Source organism: Chiloscyllium plagiosum, unplaced genomic scaffold (genome assembly GCF_037043375.1).
Source record: "Chiloscyllium plagiosum isolate Xiang-an unplaced genomic scaffold, Cpla_swu_hap1 HiC_scaffold_7, whole genome shotgun sequence".
NCBI lineage: Eukaryota > Metazoa > Chordata > Chondrichthyes > Orectolobiformes > Hemiscylliidae > Chiloscyllium > Chiloscyllium plagiosum.
The window spans coordinates 119,793,518-119,811,670 of NW_028270145.1; the positions used below are offsets into that span (position 1 = coordinate 119,793,518).

General features: G+C 50.7%; 1 protein-coding gene across 1 annotated transcript; it reads right to left on the bottom strand.

Annotated features, from left to right (window-relative positions):
* Nucleotides 1-243: 243 nt before the first annotated feature.
* On the bottom strand, nt 244-11,726 carry LOC122551858 (rac GTPase-activating protein 1-like). The gene is made up of 10 exons (XM_043694399.2): nt 11,526-11,726; nt 9,173-9,306; nt 8,083-8,164; nt 7,802-7,855; nt 7,567-7,665; nt 5,127-5,244; nt 3,762-3,901; nt 1,946-2,110; nt 1,157-1,252; nt 244-760 (listed from the first exon to the last, which is right to left on the bottom strand). The coding sequence occupies exons 1-10, from the start codon at nt 11,724-11,726 to the stop codon at nt 494-496; spliced, it is 1,356 nt and encodes a 451-aa protein (XP_043550334.2). The 3' UTR covers nt 244-493.
* Nucleotides 11,727-18,153: the final 6,427 nt, after the last annotated feature.

An 18,153-nucleotide genomic window follows, 5' to 3' on the forward strand; every position in this document is an offset into this window, starting at 1 on the left:
CCCCAACAATCTCTCCTGGGCAATATGGAGGACACAAAACATTCTAAAGAACAGCACAGTGTGCAAAACACACCCTGACCAATCACAGCAGCCCATAGCAAAGATGGGGGAAGGGAAGGGGCAAGACCTTAAAGGGATTGGGGCAAAACATAACACAGGAAGGGGATCCCAGAGGGACGTCCAGATGGAAACTTCTGCCCCCACCCTGAACAGGGTGACACTGGTGACAGGGCTCAGCCACAAAAAGGAGGCCCAGGTGGGAAATGGCCCCAAGAGGGGCCTGTCCTGGGTCTTAAACCTTCAGGCCACAACCTCCCCATCCTCCCACTACCAAGACCCCACAAACCGGAAACTCCCATTGTGGGATTTTCCAATGTGCACTCTGTCCCCGACCTAATAAAATCCATTCATTCCAGCCTTAACCCCCAGAATTTTCTGAGGACAGGAAGTCAGGAGCCAGAGCTGCTGGAAAGCTCTGGAAGGTGGGATAAGCCTACCAGACAGTGCCATGAAGGTGGGGTGTGCCTACCCGACAGTGCCATGAAGGTGGGGTGTGCCTACCTGACAGTGCCATGAAGCTTGGGTGCAGTTTGAATGTCACCAGCGGCTCCTTCAGTTTTCGGAGGAAGTCTTTCAGTAGCCCACACACCACATGGATGTTGGAGACTCGGCTGAGTAAAGGGAGACCCTTCCCTCGCACGTAACTCTCCTTCAGCTCCCTGACCAGCCGCTCACCACCAGGTACCCGGTAAATGCCAGGCTGAGGTGGTTGGGGGGAGAAAGAGGGTGAAACAAAGGAGTTAGAATAACAGCCACACCAGTCTCACACACTGCCCCTCAACTCTCAACCAATTCAGACAGTATCCAAATGAACAGCACCTCAGGCTTGCTCTGTCTTCTTAATATGGACAGACTGCTTATACCCTGGAATAGGTCTCTCGTAGCAATCCCCCCACCCCACTCCTCAGTTAATACCCCTCCCACTGGTACAAAACAGAGCCCCCCCAACCCATTGATTAGGCTCCAGACTGTAACAAGTACAGCTGGCAGTGAGTTATTCTAGATATAAACCCTCCCCAATTAGACTGCAGATTTTGGGATTGTGGTTAATCCAGACAGATCTCGCTGCTCTCATTTTCAGAGAAGCGTTGCTCACCTCCTGAAGTCCCCGCTGTTCAATTTCATTGACACAGTGGACAACAAGAGATGGGATCATGGGAACAGTCTGGGGGGCAAAATCTCCAACAGCTCCCTGAAAAACAAAACCACCAGGTTAGTGATCAGAAACCGATTGGTCAGGAGTGTTACTGGAACCCTGGAGCATCCTCGGTCTACAACCCTTGCCCCCACCCCACCCACAAAGGCATTACTGAAGCTGATGGGATTCAAATCAATGGCCCCAGAATATGAGTTTGGGGTTCTGGAATGGCCATCCAGGGACTTCATGTCACTGCTGTACCCATCTTGTGTTGAATGGTCATGTGTATTTGAAACGTCAGAGCTCGGGTACACCCACGGAAACGTCGGGCTGAATAGCTGACTGCTGTTTCAGTCTGCTTCACCATTCAATCCACTCACAGCTGGACATCCCACTCAGTCCCCCGTTCCCAGCCCCTGCTGTCTTTCCTTCCTCTAGCTCCAGGAACGATATCTAACTCCTGTACCCTAAAGTATGGTCGGGTTTGGCAATGACCGGTTTTTGGGAGGGCTCATTTTTAAAATCACTGCACAAATCGGTGGCCATGCCCGAGTGATCAGCTGATGAATTGTCTCCATTCCTTCCCTCTCTGATATTCCTCAAGATCAGCTTCTCTCTGCTTGAGAATCTCCTCATTGGAGGGTCAATGTTTAGCAGTTAGTGTTTGCAGGGAGCTATTTCATTGTGAAACCCACAGACACAGCAAAGGGGGGAGTGGGGTTTGAAACCTCTGCCTGATGTCCATACCTCACCGTTTTTGACAGAGATTGTGGTGAAGTTGGGTGAACAAATGGCAGGGCACCGCTCCTTACAGCTCGGGTGGGCAACAATGCTGCAGCTGCGGCACTTCAGAGCCATTCTCCCAAACCGGATCCGTTTCCCACAGGGAACACAGGTCTCCGGCATGATGATCTGGGGAATGAGAGAGAGAAACAATTACTTCCAACTGCTCAGGATTCCATTCACTGTCAGAGATTAAACTCTAATGAACACAATCCCAGGATCCTCAGCCAATCATCATAGGTTAGGCCTGCCATTCCAGGGATCATCTGTGCGAATCTCCGCTGGACACGCTCCAGTGCCGGTAAATACTTCCTGAGGTGTGGGCCCAAAACTGGACACTATTCTAAATGGGGCCTAACCAGAGCTTTATAGAGTCTCAGAAGCACGTCGCTGCTTTTACATTGCAACCCTCTGACAAAAATGACATTACATTTATTTTCTTAACCACAGACTCAACCTGCACGTTTACCTTCAGAGAATCCTGGACTAGAACGCCCAGACCCCTTTGTACTTTGGCTTTAGGAATTCTCACCATTTGTAAAATGGTCCAGGCCTGTATTCTCTTTTTCCAAAGTGCAAGACCTCGCACTTGCTCACTTTGAATTCCATCAGCCATTTCCTGGACAAGGGCAGCAGATACATGGGAACACCATGTGGGCAGCACGGTGGCACAGTGGTTAGCACTGCTGCCTCACAGCGCCTGAGACCCGGGTTCAATTCCCGCCTCAGGCGACTGACTGTGTGGAGTTTGCACATTCTCCCCGTGTTTGCGTGGGTTTCCTCCGGGTGCTCCGGTTTCCTCCCACAGTCCAAAGATGTGCAGGTCAGGTGAATTGGCCATGCTAAATTGCCCGTAGTGTTAGGTAAGGGGTAAATGTAGGGGTATGGGTGGGTTGCGCTTCGGCGGGTCGGTGTGGACATGTTGGGCCGAAGGGCCTGTTTCCACACTGTAATGTAATCTAATCTAACAACCCCCTGAACGTTTCCCTCCCAGCCCCTCACCATCCTGACTTGGAAATATATCGCCGTTCCTTCAGTGTCCCTGGGTCAGAATCCTGGAATTCCCTCCCTAAGGGCATTGTGGGTCTACCCACAGCACATGGACTGCAGCGGTTCAAGAAGGCAGCTCACCCCCACCTTCTCAAGGTTGGCACAGTGGCTGTGGTTAGCACTGCTGCCTCAGCACCAGGAACCTGGGTTCAATACCACCTTTGAGAGAGTGTGTGGAGTTTGCACATTCTCCCCATGTCTGCGTGGGTTTGCTCCAGTTTCCCCTCAGTTGAAAGACGTGCTGGTTAATCGTGGGAAATGCGGGTTACACAGATAGCGTGGGATGCTGGGACTGAGTGGGATAACGTTCTGAATGTTGGTGCTGACTCAATGGGCTGAATGGCCTCTTTCTACACTGTTGGGAATCTGATTAGGGATGGATAATAAATACTGGCCAGCCAGCAAAATCCATATCACAGTGAATAAAAACCTGGGTGTTTTGGGAGGCTAGGTGGATGGGGGGGGGGGGGGGGTGCTGGGGGAGGAGGAAAAGAAAAATAATTTTTGGTCGATTAGGGATGGTCACAGTGGGCCGAATGGCCTCTGTCTGCATTGTAAATGTGCCCATTCTAATTTAATCAAACTAGTTTGTAATTCCAGACATTAAGAATGGAATTTAGTCTCCAGCAGCTGCTGTAATGGGATTTGAACCCTTCTCCCGAGAGCAGTCACTGAAGCCTCTGGGTGACTGACCCCCCCCCCCGCCAAACTGCCGTTTCCCTGCAGTTACCGTTTTGGAGGTGAAGGTGTGCGGCCTGCTCTTGGGGGCACTCGCCGGCGTTGAGAATGGGTCAGGAGACGGTGCTACAGGACCTGGGGCAGTCACCAGCTGGTGCCCACTCCCCACAGTGTGGTCCTCTGGGATCTGGTCTGTAAGAGAGGAATCAGTCAGTCACTCCGCAGAGCTTCCCTTAACCCTCACATCTCCCCAATATCAGAGCATGTGCCACAAACCCACTTCATTCACTTTGGTGTGGGGGCCTTATTCCCCTCTGAAAGGATTGAGGCTCAGTTTCCAGGTGAAGCTGTGTGTTCAGTCAGGTCAGAGACATTAACCTCCACAGAGTGTTATTGGAGCAGAGAGAATTAGGGGTCGTGTACAGGTGAGAGTCAGCCCAGAATTACAAGAGGGAAATCATGCTTCGCAAATCAATGACCGTTCAAAAGATCTAACAGACTTGATCGAGGGGACCCAATGGATTACATCCATTGTCAAAAACTCTGAAAGTCCAAAGTTCCAAGTAACAGATTCTTGTGTAAAATTAAAGCATGTGGGATTGGAGGGTAATGTATTGAGGTAGATGGAAAACTGGTTGGCAGACAGGCGACATTGTAGGGATAAAACTGGTCAGTTTCCAAATGGCAGGTAGTGATTATCAGAGTCCCACAGGGATCAATAAACAGAGGGGAATGTGTCACAGGATCTCAGTGTCCTTGTATACCAGAGACTGAAGGTAAGCACACAAGTACAGCAGGCAGAGGGGAAGGGAAACTGTATGTTGTCCTTCTTAGGGAGACAATTTGAGTACACTGTCAGGGACATCTGGCTGCAATCAGACAGGGCCTTGGTCAGGCCACACCAGGAATACTGGGTAGAGAGTTATGTTCTCCTTACCAGGGGGAGGGATGGGGGTGGAGAATGGGCTGGCTGTGGAGGGTGTACAGTGAAGGTTTACCAGACTGAGTCCTGAGATGGTGGAGCTGAAGGAGAGGAGATGGAGTTAGTTGGGTTTGTATTCAATGGGGGTTCGGAGAATGTGGAAGGTGTAATTTCATAGACATCTATCAAATTCTATTTAGGGTAGACAGAGTAAATGTGGGAAGAATGTTCCCAGTCAGTGGGGATCCAGAACCCAGGATCATTCAGAGGTGAACATGGAAGAGGGGCAGGGTCAGGTTTAACACAGAGACAGAGGCTGGAGAGTGAGGGGAAGATTTGTGGTGGGGCTGGAGAAGTATGCCATGCAGGAGTTTGGAAAAGTGTGCTGGTATTTGGAGGAATCGCTGGACCAGATGCTGGTGAAAGGAGAAATCAAATTGGAATGATTGTGGTTCCCAGAATCCCTTCATCTCCCAACCACCTTGTGTCACAGACCTTCCAACAGGAGGCGCCGTCTGTTCCAGTCTGCATGGCTGTGACAAGCCAATCCCCTTGGGGAGTCACGATGCACCTTCCCCTCACTTCCTGCTTTACCATCCATTGTATCACTGCCCTGGGGGAGAGAAAAAAGGCTGCATTCATATAGTGCCTTTCAAAATGAGGAGGGAGGAAAGGAAGGGAGGGAGGAGCTAGTGACACTGGAATTGTTTAGTCTAGAATGCGGTCAAGACTGGGTCAGTAGATACATGTGAGTGAGTGAGTGAGTGAGTGAGTGAGTGAGTGAGTGAGTGAGTGAGTGAGTGAGTGAGTGAGTGAGTGAGTGAGTGAGTGAGTGAGTGAGTGAGTGAGTGAGTGAGTGAGTGAGTGAGTGAGTGAGTGAGATCGGGAAAAGGAAGGAAAGTGGAAAGGAGGATTCACATCAGCTGTGATCTCCGTCAATGGCAGAGCAGGCTCGATGGGCTGAATGGCCTACATCTACTCCCAGTAACTTCCAAAAGCCCAGAGATAGTGACCAGTGATTCCAATTGAAGTGGCAGATATTTTGGTCAGTCACATGTTTCTGCTGCTGCTTGGATTTAACAATGAGGCCAGAGAGTTACAAACATTCAACTGCTTCCAAAACCATGCAACAGTTACATCCAGCAATGAAAGGTCACTCCGTTTAATCTCAGGAGTGGGAAAACTTCGAGAAACACTAAACTTGGACAAAACCACAACTTGCTTGGACCACAGCCAATTAATACACACACCCACAGAGTCAGAGCTGTATGGCATGGAAACCGATCATTCAGCCCAACTTGTCTATGCCAACCAGACATCCAAAACTAATCCAGTCCCATTTGCCAGCACTTGGCCCAGATCCCTCCAAACCCTTCCTATTCATATACACATCCAGGTGCCTTTTTAAATGCTGTAATTGTCAACATCCTTACTTTTTTGCGCAAGAAAGAATATTCTATTTGGGTGTTTGAAATTCCTCCAGGTTTGTCCTGTTGGCATTAGATAGTTATGGAGCATATCCCTTTAGATTTTCTGACAAGTATCATAAAATGGAGAATTTTTATAAGACATGGCAGCCCTTTTTGGACTACCTGGAGTCTGTCACCGATTGGGTTTTATGAATTGAATACCCAGAGGGGGACCTGCGAATGTATGTGTGTGTAAATTAATGCTCTCAATGGCAGAGAGCCAGTGTTTTGTCTCACTGAGCCTGATTATTATTAATTAATTATTTGTATTTAGTTGGTCTTTTATAGATTCATACATTTGTACGAGTACAGCTTGGCTTTGTTTTGTACAGTTTTGAATTGTTTTGTATTTGTAATATTAATTAAAATATATTTTTATTGTAAAATAGATTTTGAAAAAAGTGTTGTAATCATACCAGCCTCCACCATTTCCTCTGGCAGCTCAATCCACACGTACCACCCTCTGTGTGAAAAAGTTACCCTTTAAGTCCCTTTTAAATCTTTCCCCTCTCACCTTAAACCTATGTCCTCTAGCTTTGGACTCTCCCCACCTCAAGGGAAAAGACCTTGTCTATTTATCCTCATGATTTTATAAACTTCTATAAGGTCATTTCCCAGCCTGTTCAGCCTCTCCCTATAGCTCAAATCCTCCAACCCTGGCAACATCCTTGTAAATCTTTTCTGAACCCTTTCAAGTTTCACAACATCTTTCTGATGGGGTGGCCAGAATTGCACACAGCATTACAGAAGTGGCTTAAATAATGTCCTGTACAGCTAAAACATGATCTCCCAACTCCTGTACTCAATGCACTGACCAATAAAGGAAAGCATACCAGACGCCTTCTTCACCATCCTATCTATTGATATTGAACTTGTCAAAGATACTTGTTAGACCTCAGTTACAGTCTCGTGCCCATTGTGGGTAATACGCTTTAGGAGAACGTTAATGTTAGTGTGTGTGTAGGAAGGGTTCTCAATCATGGTTCCAGAGACGAGAAACTTCATTGAGGATAGATACAAGAAACAGTGTCTGTTCTCCCTAGAGAGATGGTAGCTCAGGGCAGACCTGATCGAGCTCTTTAAAACCATGAAGGCTCTGGATAGTAAACAGAGAAACCGTTTTCCTTGATGGGGAAAATCAGATTCAAGTTAGTTGGTAAAAACAAAAAAAAAAGACAGGAGAAAATGGTGTACTGTCTGAGAGCGTGAGTGAGGCAGGTTCACTCGAGGGGTTAGGGTTTGGAATGTACTGTCTGAGAATGTGAGGGAAGGGGAGGTTCACTCGATGGATTAGGGTCTGGGATGATCATCCAGAGCTTGGATCAGGATACTGCTGGAAAGTATTCTCCTGCACAGGTCCCTGTCTCGGACCCTCAGCGTGCTGTAACCTCAGTCCCTTTCCCTCCCCTATACCCAGGCAGGAGGGATTTAGAGAGAGGCGCCCAGGAATAAAAAGGCCCACTCACCGGTGCGGAGCCCACACAATCCACAAGTTGGTCAAAGGAGCGAGAGCGGGATCTCCTCGGAGCAACTGGTGGGCGATCGACTAGGACACGGCTGGAACGCTGTAGAGAGAGAGAGAGAGAGTGAGAGAGAGAGAGAGTGTGAGAGAGAGAGAGTGAGAGAGATCTCAAGGTGGATAGCCCCAGGTTTCCATCTGACAGAACCAGCACAGCAAGAGGAGAGTTACTGCTTGTTTACCCGTTTGTCCCGTATCTTCGCTGTTACCGGCTTCACTGCAGAAATATTCAAATCCTATAGAAGGAAAGAGACATGTTAACCCCTTGAGACTGACCTGGAAACGCCCCCACTAGCCTCAACACAACCAGGACTATCCCCTATACCCCTACTTCAGAACACTTTCCTCAGAGAGGGGCAGAGGGAGGGTTACAACACTGAATGACGGCAACCACCCACACCCTCCCCCCACCCCTCCGGCCACCAATACCCCTCACCCCCTCCCCTCCCCAGCACTGACTGACCAACATCTCGTCACGTGTCCGGTCATAACTGATGCTGGAACAGGAGATGTTGGAGGTCACTGTTTCATCAACAGCTTGGAGCCTGGAAAACAGGATGGGAGCAGGTCAGGGAGAGAGACAGACACACACAGACATATCATTTCTATAGCACCTCCCAATGAAGCACATCAGGGTAATGATTGATCTGCTCATGGTATTTGGACAGGAATGGCACCAAAAAGGTTACTGCTCCTCGGATGCTGCCTGAATTGCTGTGCTCTTCCGGCACCTCTAATCCAGAATCTGGTTTCCAGCATCTGCAGTCATTTTTGGTAAAAACAAAGGTTCAATCCACACGACCCAGCAGGTGCTGAAGACAAGGCTGGGCCCACTCCCAGACAGGCAGCATCCGAACCTCGCTAACGTCTCCAGTCAGTGGTCAGCACACGTCCAAATTCAGGTGAGGCTGATCAGGGCCGGGCAGCTGGTTATTTCCAGATCACTGACTGAGCAACAGAGCACCTTGAGGTGAAGTGAAGGCTATGGCTATAAATGTACAAAGTGAGGGGCAGGAAGAGGGTGGATGGAGGGAGATTTGTGGAATGGGAAAGGTGACCAGTAACAGGTTTGGATTTGGGAGAGTTCGGGGTCACTCAGACACTGCACACTCCGATAACAGCTTCAAATCCCCAAACCCAGAGCAACCTACGTATCCACTTACAGGAAGTGGCTGGGCCAGTGATTATTGTTGCCCCGGGGCATTACTATGGGTCTGGAGTCATGTACTCTACAGGCGAGACCAGGTAAGGACAGCAAATTTCCTTTACTGAAGGAAGCAGTGAACCAACAATCGATACTGATCACACGGTCAGCTTTAGGTTAGTTTGTGTTAAGTTATTCTATTGCTCACTGGAATGGTAATGTTCCCACCTTGGAGCTCTGGGGTTACCAGTCTGGTGATATGACCACTTTGCCACCACTACCCCTTGATGCCAAGGGTCATCAGTGCTGGCCTCACCCACTGTCGTCCACATCCCAAACAGGTAAGTATTGTTTGACATGTCAGGTGCCTCTGGTTTGGGGGTATGGGATGTTAGAGTGGAGACCATACCTGGTGTGGGCCTGTCGCTCAGGCTGAGTGTGCGCAGCCAGAGCTTGGAGGAGGTTTTGACGATCTTCACTGTGCAACGCTGTGCCGGGAGCTTCACTCTTCAGAACATCATGGACCAACTGCAGCCTGCGTTCCTGCAACAAGAGAATCACAGCAGAACACAGAGGGCAACGTACAATCACCAGGATGAGAGAGACACAGATCAACCACAGGCCCAGAAGCAAACAGTATAGGAGGCCATTCAGCCCTTCAAACCTGCTCTGCTATTCAGTTTGATCAGGTTTGATCATCCAGCTCAGTCCCCTATTCCTGTTTTCATCCTATACCCTTTGACCCCTAAGGCAAGGCGGAGACATATTTGACACATTGGATTTAAGATTTGGGGAAAAGTCCCATTAATTTGGAAGATAGCAAATGTAACTTCTTTCTTCAATTAACAAGTGGCAACCTACCGGTCAGTTAGATTAACGCCTATCCTGGGAAAATGCGAGAAGCTAATACTAAGATGCCATATCATGTTCAGAGAACCAGCATGGTTTTAAAGGGGAATCTGTTTGTATTGGAACCAGTGTGATCTATAACCAGAGGGGGATCAAAGGCAAAGTGCCATGCTGAGGATTATTGCAGAAATCGGAAGCTGATGGTGTCAGGGTAACATTGACCTGGAGATAGAAGACTGGCTGGTTAACAGGGAACGGAATATCTGGGTCTTTTTCAGACGGGCAGGGTGTCCCGAGTGGTGGTGCCCCAGGGGTCAGTGCTAGAGCTAGGATTGGGGTGAAGGATTGAAGGTATGGAGCTAACTTTACCGATGACACAAACACAGATCAGAAAGGGAGATGTGAGGGGACACGAGGAACCCTCAAGGAATATCAGCAGGTTTGGTGAGTGGGCACAGACCTGGCGAATGGATTGTATTGTGAGAAAGTGGGACATTGTCCAGGGGAAAGAATTAAAATAGCATTACCTCAACGGTGAGAGACTGCAGAGCTCAGAGATGCAGAGGGATCTGGGTGTCTGAGTGTAGGAATCACAGAAGATCAGTCTGCAGGGACAGTGAGTGATCAGGGAGGCTTACAGGTTTATCATTTATTGAAAAGAGAACTGAATGTCAAGTTGGGAGGTCACACATCCATTATACAAGGGATTGGTGAGACCACAGCTGGCAGAGTGAGTGCAGGTCTCTTATTTTAAAAGGAAGGATATTAATGTATTGGGAGCAGTTCAGAGATGATCAATCAGATTGATCCCTGGAATGGAGGGTGGGTTGTCAGAGGAAAGATTTGTATCTTCTGGAGTTGAGGGGTCAGAGGAAACAGAGTCTGAGGGGACATGACGAGGTGAATGGTGAAAGGATGTTTGTGCTTGGGGAAGGGGTCTATCACTGGGGGGTCATGGTTTCAAAAACCAAAGATCCTCAATTAAATTAGACAATGATTTCCCACCCCACACCACCCCAACAACAACAACAACAACAACCTTCCTATAGCAGGGAGACCAGACACTATCCAGTCTAATGGCTGAGCAGTTGGAAGGGACTGAGTGGGGATTGTCTGTTCAGACATTTCTCAACTTAAACAGAACATAGAACACAGAAACGTACAGCACAGAATCTACATAAAACACCCGTTGCATTCTCTTCAGTTTGCATGGCAAACTATTTCAAAACATCAAATACCTATTCATTTATTCACCCACTAAAACCTCACTTACTACCTGCTGTTCAAATGGATTAATCTGTACTTTCTGGGAAATTACTCTGAATAACTACTCAAGTGGAAATATTGACCGCGTTCTGGGCAAGAGCTCAACAGGGAAGGAGTTAGATTACAAACCATTAACCAGCCTGGGCACGGTCACCTTCCAGGAGGTTCACTTCCAATTCCAGACTGATTACTTAGATCAAACTTTAACTCAGTTGTGGGATTTAGATTCCACTCTAGAAAAAACTGCCCTGAAACACTAGGAACAGGCTCACACTGGCTCATGCCAACATGGTCATCATGACAACATTAACAGGTTAATATAATGCTCAGATTCTCCATTATAAAAGACTGATTTTGGCACTCTCCCAGCAAGGGGTATATTTAAAACAGATCGATAGGTTGCTGATTGTCAAAGGGATTGAGGGTTACAGCGAGAAAGTGGGAAATTGGGTGTTGCAAATCTTAAATGATTGAATGGAGGAGTAGATTAGATGGGCTGAATGGCCTAACTTCTGCTCCTATGTTGTATGGTCTTAAACCAACAATAAACATATTCAAATCATTCAAGCTGACACAGCTCAATTTACTGAGCTGGAAGTTAATGATGGAATCATCTCAGAGCTCCCAGATTTTCCCCAAACTCCTACCAGCTGCTCGCAGGCGAGCTCGGCTTTGTGTCTCCTCCTCAACTCCACGTCCAGCTGGTTACAGGCATGTTTAAACCTCACCCTGAGAGCTGTCAACTCAAGCTCAGCCTTAACCAGCTGACTCTGACAGGTCACAAACTGCTCCTCTGTGCACTTCCATTTCTTCCTGCAGCTCTCGAAGTTCACTGCCAACTGGAACATAGCTACAAGGCAACAAGATTCGATTTGTCAGCAAACTTCCCACGTCTTCGAAGATCAACGACTAGGGCTGGTCTTTTTAAAAATCACAGCAATTTGAAAGGGATGGAGCAAACCCAGAGGGATGGAGTGTTTAGCAGGATTGTCAGGATCAGAGAGGGATGTGGTTAGGAAAATAAAGGGCTGGTCTAAAATAAGGAGTTTTGTGAGGAGCAGAGGGGGAACTGAAGGGAGTGTTGGAACTTGGACCCCATAAGAACAAAAGGCACATCTGCAATCGACAGGGGCTGGATTGGTGCAGAGATCTCAACTCTTGGCAGAGTCACAGAAATTGGAAACAGAGGGCAACACATCAGAACAAACGGCCCAGACAAGGGACAGGGACTAAAAGACAGTTCAGTTCCCGGCTTCTCATCCAGAACATGCTAAAAGGCTAAACTTTCCAGAGTTTAGATCAGAGTGGTGCTGGAAAAGCACAGCAGGTCAGGCAACATCTGAGGAGCAGGGGAAAAAAAAACTCAACATTTCAGGCAAAAGCCCTTCATCAGGAATAGAAGAACACCAAACTCACTCAGTGAAGGTGTCGGAATCCAAAACTCGGGAGAAAGCTTCCCCAGTGTTCAATTAGGGTCACAGATCAGAAAGACAGAGAGTAGGCCTCAGATATTGGACAATTTATTTAGACATAATCTCCTGATGTAAAATTAGAACCCGAGTCTTCAAATTCAGTTAAAAGAGTTTCCTAGTCTCTCTCATGAAGAATTTCACTAATAAGTAAAGAAACCTGTAGTTTTTACCTAGAATGGGCCCTATCTAACTCCACACCAACACTACAGCCCTAGTCAGTCAGTCAGAGCAAACTGTAACACAGAGCATTAAGTATCAGCTTTAGTCCTGATGTCACATTATGGAAGTAAGTTTATAAAGTTCACTCCAGTCCCAGCAACTCAGAAACCCAGTGAGCAGCAATCACCTTGCTCCTGTCTCTGGGAGAAGACTTCACTCAGTTGTAGGAGGATATCCAAATTCCTGTCCACAGCTCCTTTCAGTGTGGCCATTATACAGTAACAGAAAGAGAATGTTCTAGTTACTCACAGAGCCCTGTATTCCCCACTCCACCCTCCCCCTCAGGCCCTTTGGGAGCGTGACTGCACTCTGGGATGTTTCCTCACAACCAACACTGATCACTCAAACAAGCAGCTCATCAGTTGCAGACTCAGCTCAGGCCAGGAGCTGGAGGATGGAAATAAATCCACAAGGTGCCTCCTTCTCTCAATCAGTCCTTGCTAATTGGTCATCCTCAAATGAAGTCAGACACCGTTAATGTTCCAATAGGGAACAGGTGGACTGAGTAAACGTCACATTGGACAATGTGGCTCAAAAGGCCCCTTTTAGAGCCCGGGTGTCCTTGGAGAAGGAGCACGCGGTGTCGACCAACACCCTGGAGTTGTTCAGGGAGAGGTGGGCGCCGCAGGGAGTGGAGTGCATCATTTCTCCCTCCAACTCTATTTTGATTTAGTCCCTACCCACCCCTTCACTGTTTTGATCACACAGCACTGTCCCTTGCTGTGAAGGGCAGTGCTTGTCACTGGCCACCCGGGTGTTTTCCTATCTTCCTGGTGGTGGAAATTGAATAAAGATTGGTGCACTTTGTGTCTTTCACTGTGTCTCACACCTGCACACACACACCATGGGTGCTGGGGATAAAATAAGCACTACCGCACTTAGGTGGTAGTGTGGGGGTTAATAAGAAAAAAAGAACAGGAAAGAAAGAAAAAAAAAAAAAAAAAAAAGACAAAAGGCCCCTTTTAGAGCCCGGGTGTCCTTGGAGAAGGAGCACGCGGTGTCGACCAACACCCTGGAGTTGTTCAGGGAGAGGTGGGCGCCGCAGGGAGTGGAGTGCATCATTTCTCCCTCCAACTCTATTTTGATTTAGTCCCTACCCTCCCCTTCACTGTTTTGATCACACAGCACTGCCCTTTGATGTGAAGGGCAGTGTTTGTCACTGGCCACCCGGGTGTTTTCCTATCTTCCTGGTGGTGGAAATTGAATAAAGATGCGTGCACTTTGTGTCTTTCACTGTGTCTCACACCTACACACACACACCATGGGTGCTGGGGAAAAATAAGCACCACCGCAGTTAGGTGGGAATGTGGGGGTTAAAAAGAAAAATGAAAAAAATAAACAAAAAAAAAACAAAAGGCCCCTTTTCTGGTGCACTGGTAATGTCCTTACTTATGGACCAGGAGGCCTGAGTTCAAGTGCTGCCTGTTCCCGAGGTGTGTGATAACACTGCTGCAAAATAGGTCAATCTGGGTTCACTCGGATCCTGCACGACATCCAGGGTTATATAGTAATTCAGAGTAACTGAAGCAGGGCCTGGAAACTTCACCATGATTCGTGTTTGATGGACCTGGACTCTCTCTGATTGGGGCGTGTTCCAGCCTGGTCTGCCTTTCACAGCCTCCCCACCCTCACCTTCACCCCCTCACCCCCACTCCCCACAGGGTTTCTGTTTCAGCTGGACCATCAGGCCCCTAAACGGGAGCTCAGTGACATGGGGCCTGGAGCTGAGCGGACACTTCCACCTGTTGCTGCACAGGCCTCTGATTAACCCCCCCCACCCTCACTGACACCCCCCCACACTGCAACACCCCCCACCCTCACTGACACCCACCCACACTGCAACACCCCCACCCTCACTGACACCCCCCCACACTGCAACACCCCCCACCCTCACTGACACCCACCCACACTGCAACACCCCCACCCTCACTGACACCCCCCCACACTGCAACACCCCCACCCTCACTGACACCACCCCCAACACTGCAACACCCCCCACCCTCACTGACAACCCCCCCACACTGCAACACCCCCCACCCTCACTGACACCACCCCCAACACTGCAACACCCCCCACCCTCACTGTAACCCCACACACTGCAACACCCTCCACCTTCACTGACACCCCCCCACACTGCAACACCCCCCCTCACTGACACCCCCCACACTGCAACACCCCCAACCTCACTGTACCCCCACACACTGCAACACCCCCCCTCACTGACACCCCCCACACTGCAACACCCCCCACCCTCACTGTGCCCCCCCCACACTGCAACACCCCCCCTCACTGACACCCCCACACTGCAACACCCCCAACCTCACTGACACCCCCACACACTGCAACACCGCCCACCCTCACTGACACCCCCCCACACTGCAACACCCCCCCTCACTGACACCCCCACACTGCAACCCCCCCAACCCTCACTGACACCCCCCCACACTGCAACACCCCCTCACTGACACCCCCACACTGCAACACCGCCCACCCTCACTGACACCCCCCCACACTGCAACACCCCCCACCCTCACTGACACCCCCCCACACTGCAACACCCCCACCCTCACTGACACCCCCCCACACTGCAACACCCCCCACCCCCAATGACATCCCCACGCTCACTGCACCCCCACACACTGCCACACCCCTCACCCTCACTGACACCCCCCACACTTACTGTACTCCCACCCACTGCCACACCCCCCACCCTCACTGACACCGCCACACTCACTGTACCCCCAAACGCTGCAACACTCCCCCCACCCTCACTGACACCCTCACACTCACTGTACACCCACACACACCAACACCCCCCACCCTCACTGACACCCCCCCACTCACTGTACACACCCACACACACCAACACCCCCCACCCTCACTGACACCCCCACGCTCACTGTACACCCACACACTCACTGACACCCCCACACTCACTGTACCCCCCCACACTCACTGTACCCCCACACTCACTGACACCCCCACACTCACTGTACCCGCACACTCACTGTACCCCCACACTCACTGACACCCCCACACTCACTGTACCCCCCCACACTCACTGACACCCTAACACTCACTGTACCCCCACACTCACTGTGCCCCCACACTCACTGACACCCTAACACTCACTGTACCCCCCCACACTCACTGACACCCCCACACTCACTGTACCCCCACACTCACTGTGCCCCCACACTCACTGACACCCCAACACTCACTGTACCCCCCCACACTCACTGACACCCCCCCACACTCACTGTACCCCCCCACTCACTGTACCCCCCACACTCACTGACACCCCAACACTCACTGTACCCCCCCCCACACTCACTGTACCCCCCCACACTCACTGACACCCCAACACTCACTGTACCCCCCCACACTCACTGACACCCCAACACTCACTGTACCCCCCCACACTCACTGACACCCCAACACTCACTGTACCTCTCCACACTCACTGACACCCCCCCACACTCACTGTACCCCCCCACTCACTGTACCCCCCCACACTCACTGACACCCCAACACTCACTGTACCCCCCCACACTCACTGACACCCCCACACTCACTGTACCCCCCCACACTCACTAACACCCCAACACTCACTGTACCCCCCCACACTCACTGACACCCCCCCACACTCACTGTACCCCCACACTCACTGTACCCCCACACTCACTGTACCCCCCCACACTCACTGACACCCCAACACTCACTGTACCCCCCCACACTCACTGACACACCCCCACACTCACTATACCCCCCCACACTCACTGTACCCCCCCACTCACTGTACCCCCACACTCACTGTACCCCCCCACACTCACTGTACCCCACACTCACTGTACCCCCACACTCACTGTACCCCCCCACACTCACTGACACCCCAACACTCACTGTACCCCCACACTCACTGTACCCCCCCACACTCACTGACACCCCCATACTCACTGTACCCCCACACACTGCAACAGCCCCCACCCTCACCGTATTCCCCTCTCACTGACCCCCCCCGCCCCCCACCCTCACTGTACTCCCCCCTCAGAGGTGAAGTTGGCGATGTGCTTCTGCTACACGAAGGTGATCCAGAGCCTGGTGACGATGGGAAGTGTTTGCAGCTAAAAAAAGAACGAGGAAACAGTCAGAGCTGTGGGTAGTGTACCGCGTCACGGACGGGACAGGTTACCGCCATGGTCCGCTCCAGGAGGAAGTTACACTTTCCGACTGGGTCATTCAAACGTAGCCTGAGCCCGGGGACAGGAGAGGGTGGAAGCTCACACTCAGGGTAAGGTGTAGTGTGAGCCCGGGGACAGGAGAGGGTGGAAGCTCACACTCAGGGTAAGGTGTAGTGTGAGCCCGGGGACAGGAGAGGGTGGAAGCTCACACTCAGGGTAAGGTGTAGTGTGAGCCCGGGGACAGGAGAGGGTGGAAGCTCACACTCAGGGTAAGGTGTAGTGTGAGCCCGGGGACAGGAGAGGGTGGAAGCTCACACTCAGGGTAAGGTGTAGTGTGAGCCCGGGGACAGGAGAGGGTGGAAGCTCACACTCAGGGTAAGGTGTAGTGTGAGCCCGGGGACAGGAGAGGGTGGAAGCTCACACTCAGGGTAAGGTGTAGTGTGAGCCCGGGGACAGGAGAGGGTGGAAGCTCACACTCAGGGTAAGGTGTAGTGTGAGCCCGGGGACAGGAGAGGGTGGAAGCTCACACTCAGGGTAAGGTGTAGTGTGAGCCCGGGGACAGGAGAGGGTGGAAGCTCACACTCAGGGTAAGGTGTAGTGTGAGCCCGGGGACAGGAGAGGGTGGAAGCTCACACTCAGGGTAAGGTGTAGTGTGAGCCCGGGGACAGGAGAGGGTGGAAGCTCACACTCAGGGTAAGGTGTAGTGTGAGCCCGGGGACAGGAGAGGGTGGAAGCTCACACTCGGGGTAAGGTGTAGTGTGAGCCCGGGGACAGGAGAGGGTGGAAGCTCACACTCGGGGTAAGGTGTAGTGTGAGCCCGGGGACAGGAGAGGGTGGAAGCTCACACTCGGGGTAAGGTGTAGTGTGAGCCCGGGGACAGGAGAGGGTGGAAGCTCACACTCGGGGTAAGGTGTAGTGTGAGCCCGGGGACAGGAGAGGGTGGAAGCTCACACTCGGGGTAAGGTGTAGTGTGAGCCCGGGGACAGGAGAGGGTGGAAGCTCACACTCGGGGTAAGGTGTAGTGTGAGCCCGGGGACAGGAGAGGGTGGAAGCTCACACTCGGGGTAAGGTGTAGTGTGAGCCCGGGGACAGGAGAGGGTGGAAGCTCACACTCGGGGTAAGATGCTGGAAATCAAGGCACACATGCCCAGAGTTGTTAGCCGAGTGAGAGATGTAATAAAGTGTATAAAACCCCCTAGGTTCCCTGACGATGAGAACCAGGCCAATACAGTGCCTGAACCAGGCTCCATACCAAACCATTACCACAGATCCCAAATTCTTAGAATAGAGATACAGGTTAACAATCATAAACTGTCAACATATAACTCAACCAATTAGAATTCTAACCTCTAATAATCTCCACCTCCACACACACTCTCACACACACACAAACAGTGGGACAC

Bases quoted from the DNA above. Each gene is read 5' to 3' on its own strand.
- LOC122551858 (XM_043694399.2), bottom strand. From the start codon at position 11,726: ATGTTCCAGTTGGCAGTGAACTTCGAGAGCTGCAGGAAGAAATGGAAG. The intron at 8,165-9,172 runs GTATGGTCTCCA...CCTGTTTTCCAG, and splicing joins GAGCGACAGGCCCACACCAG to GCTCCAAGCTGTTGATGAAA. The intron at 1,253-1,945 runs GTATGGACATCA...TTTGTTTTTCAG, and splicing joins TCTCTGTCAAAAACGGTGAG to GGAGCTGTTGGAGATTTTGC.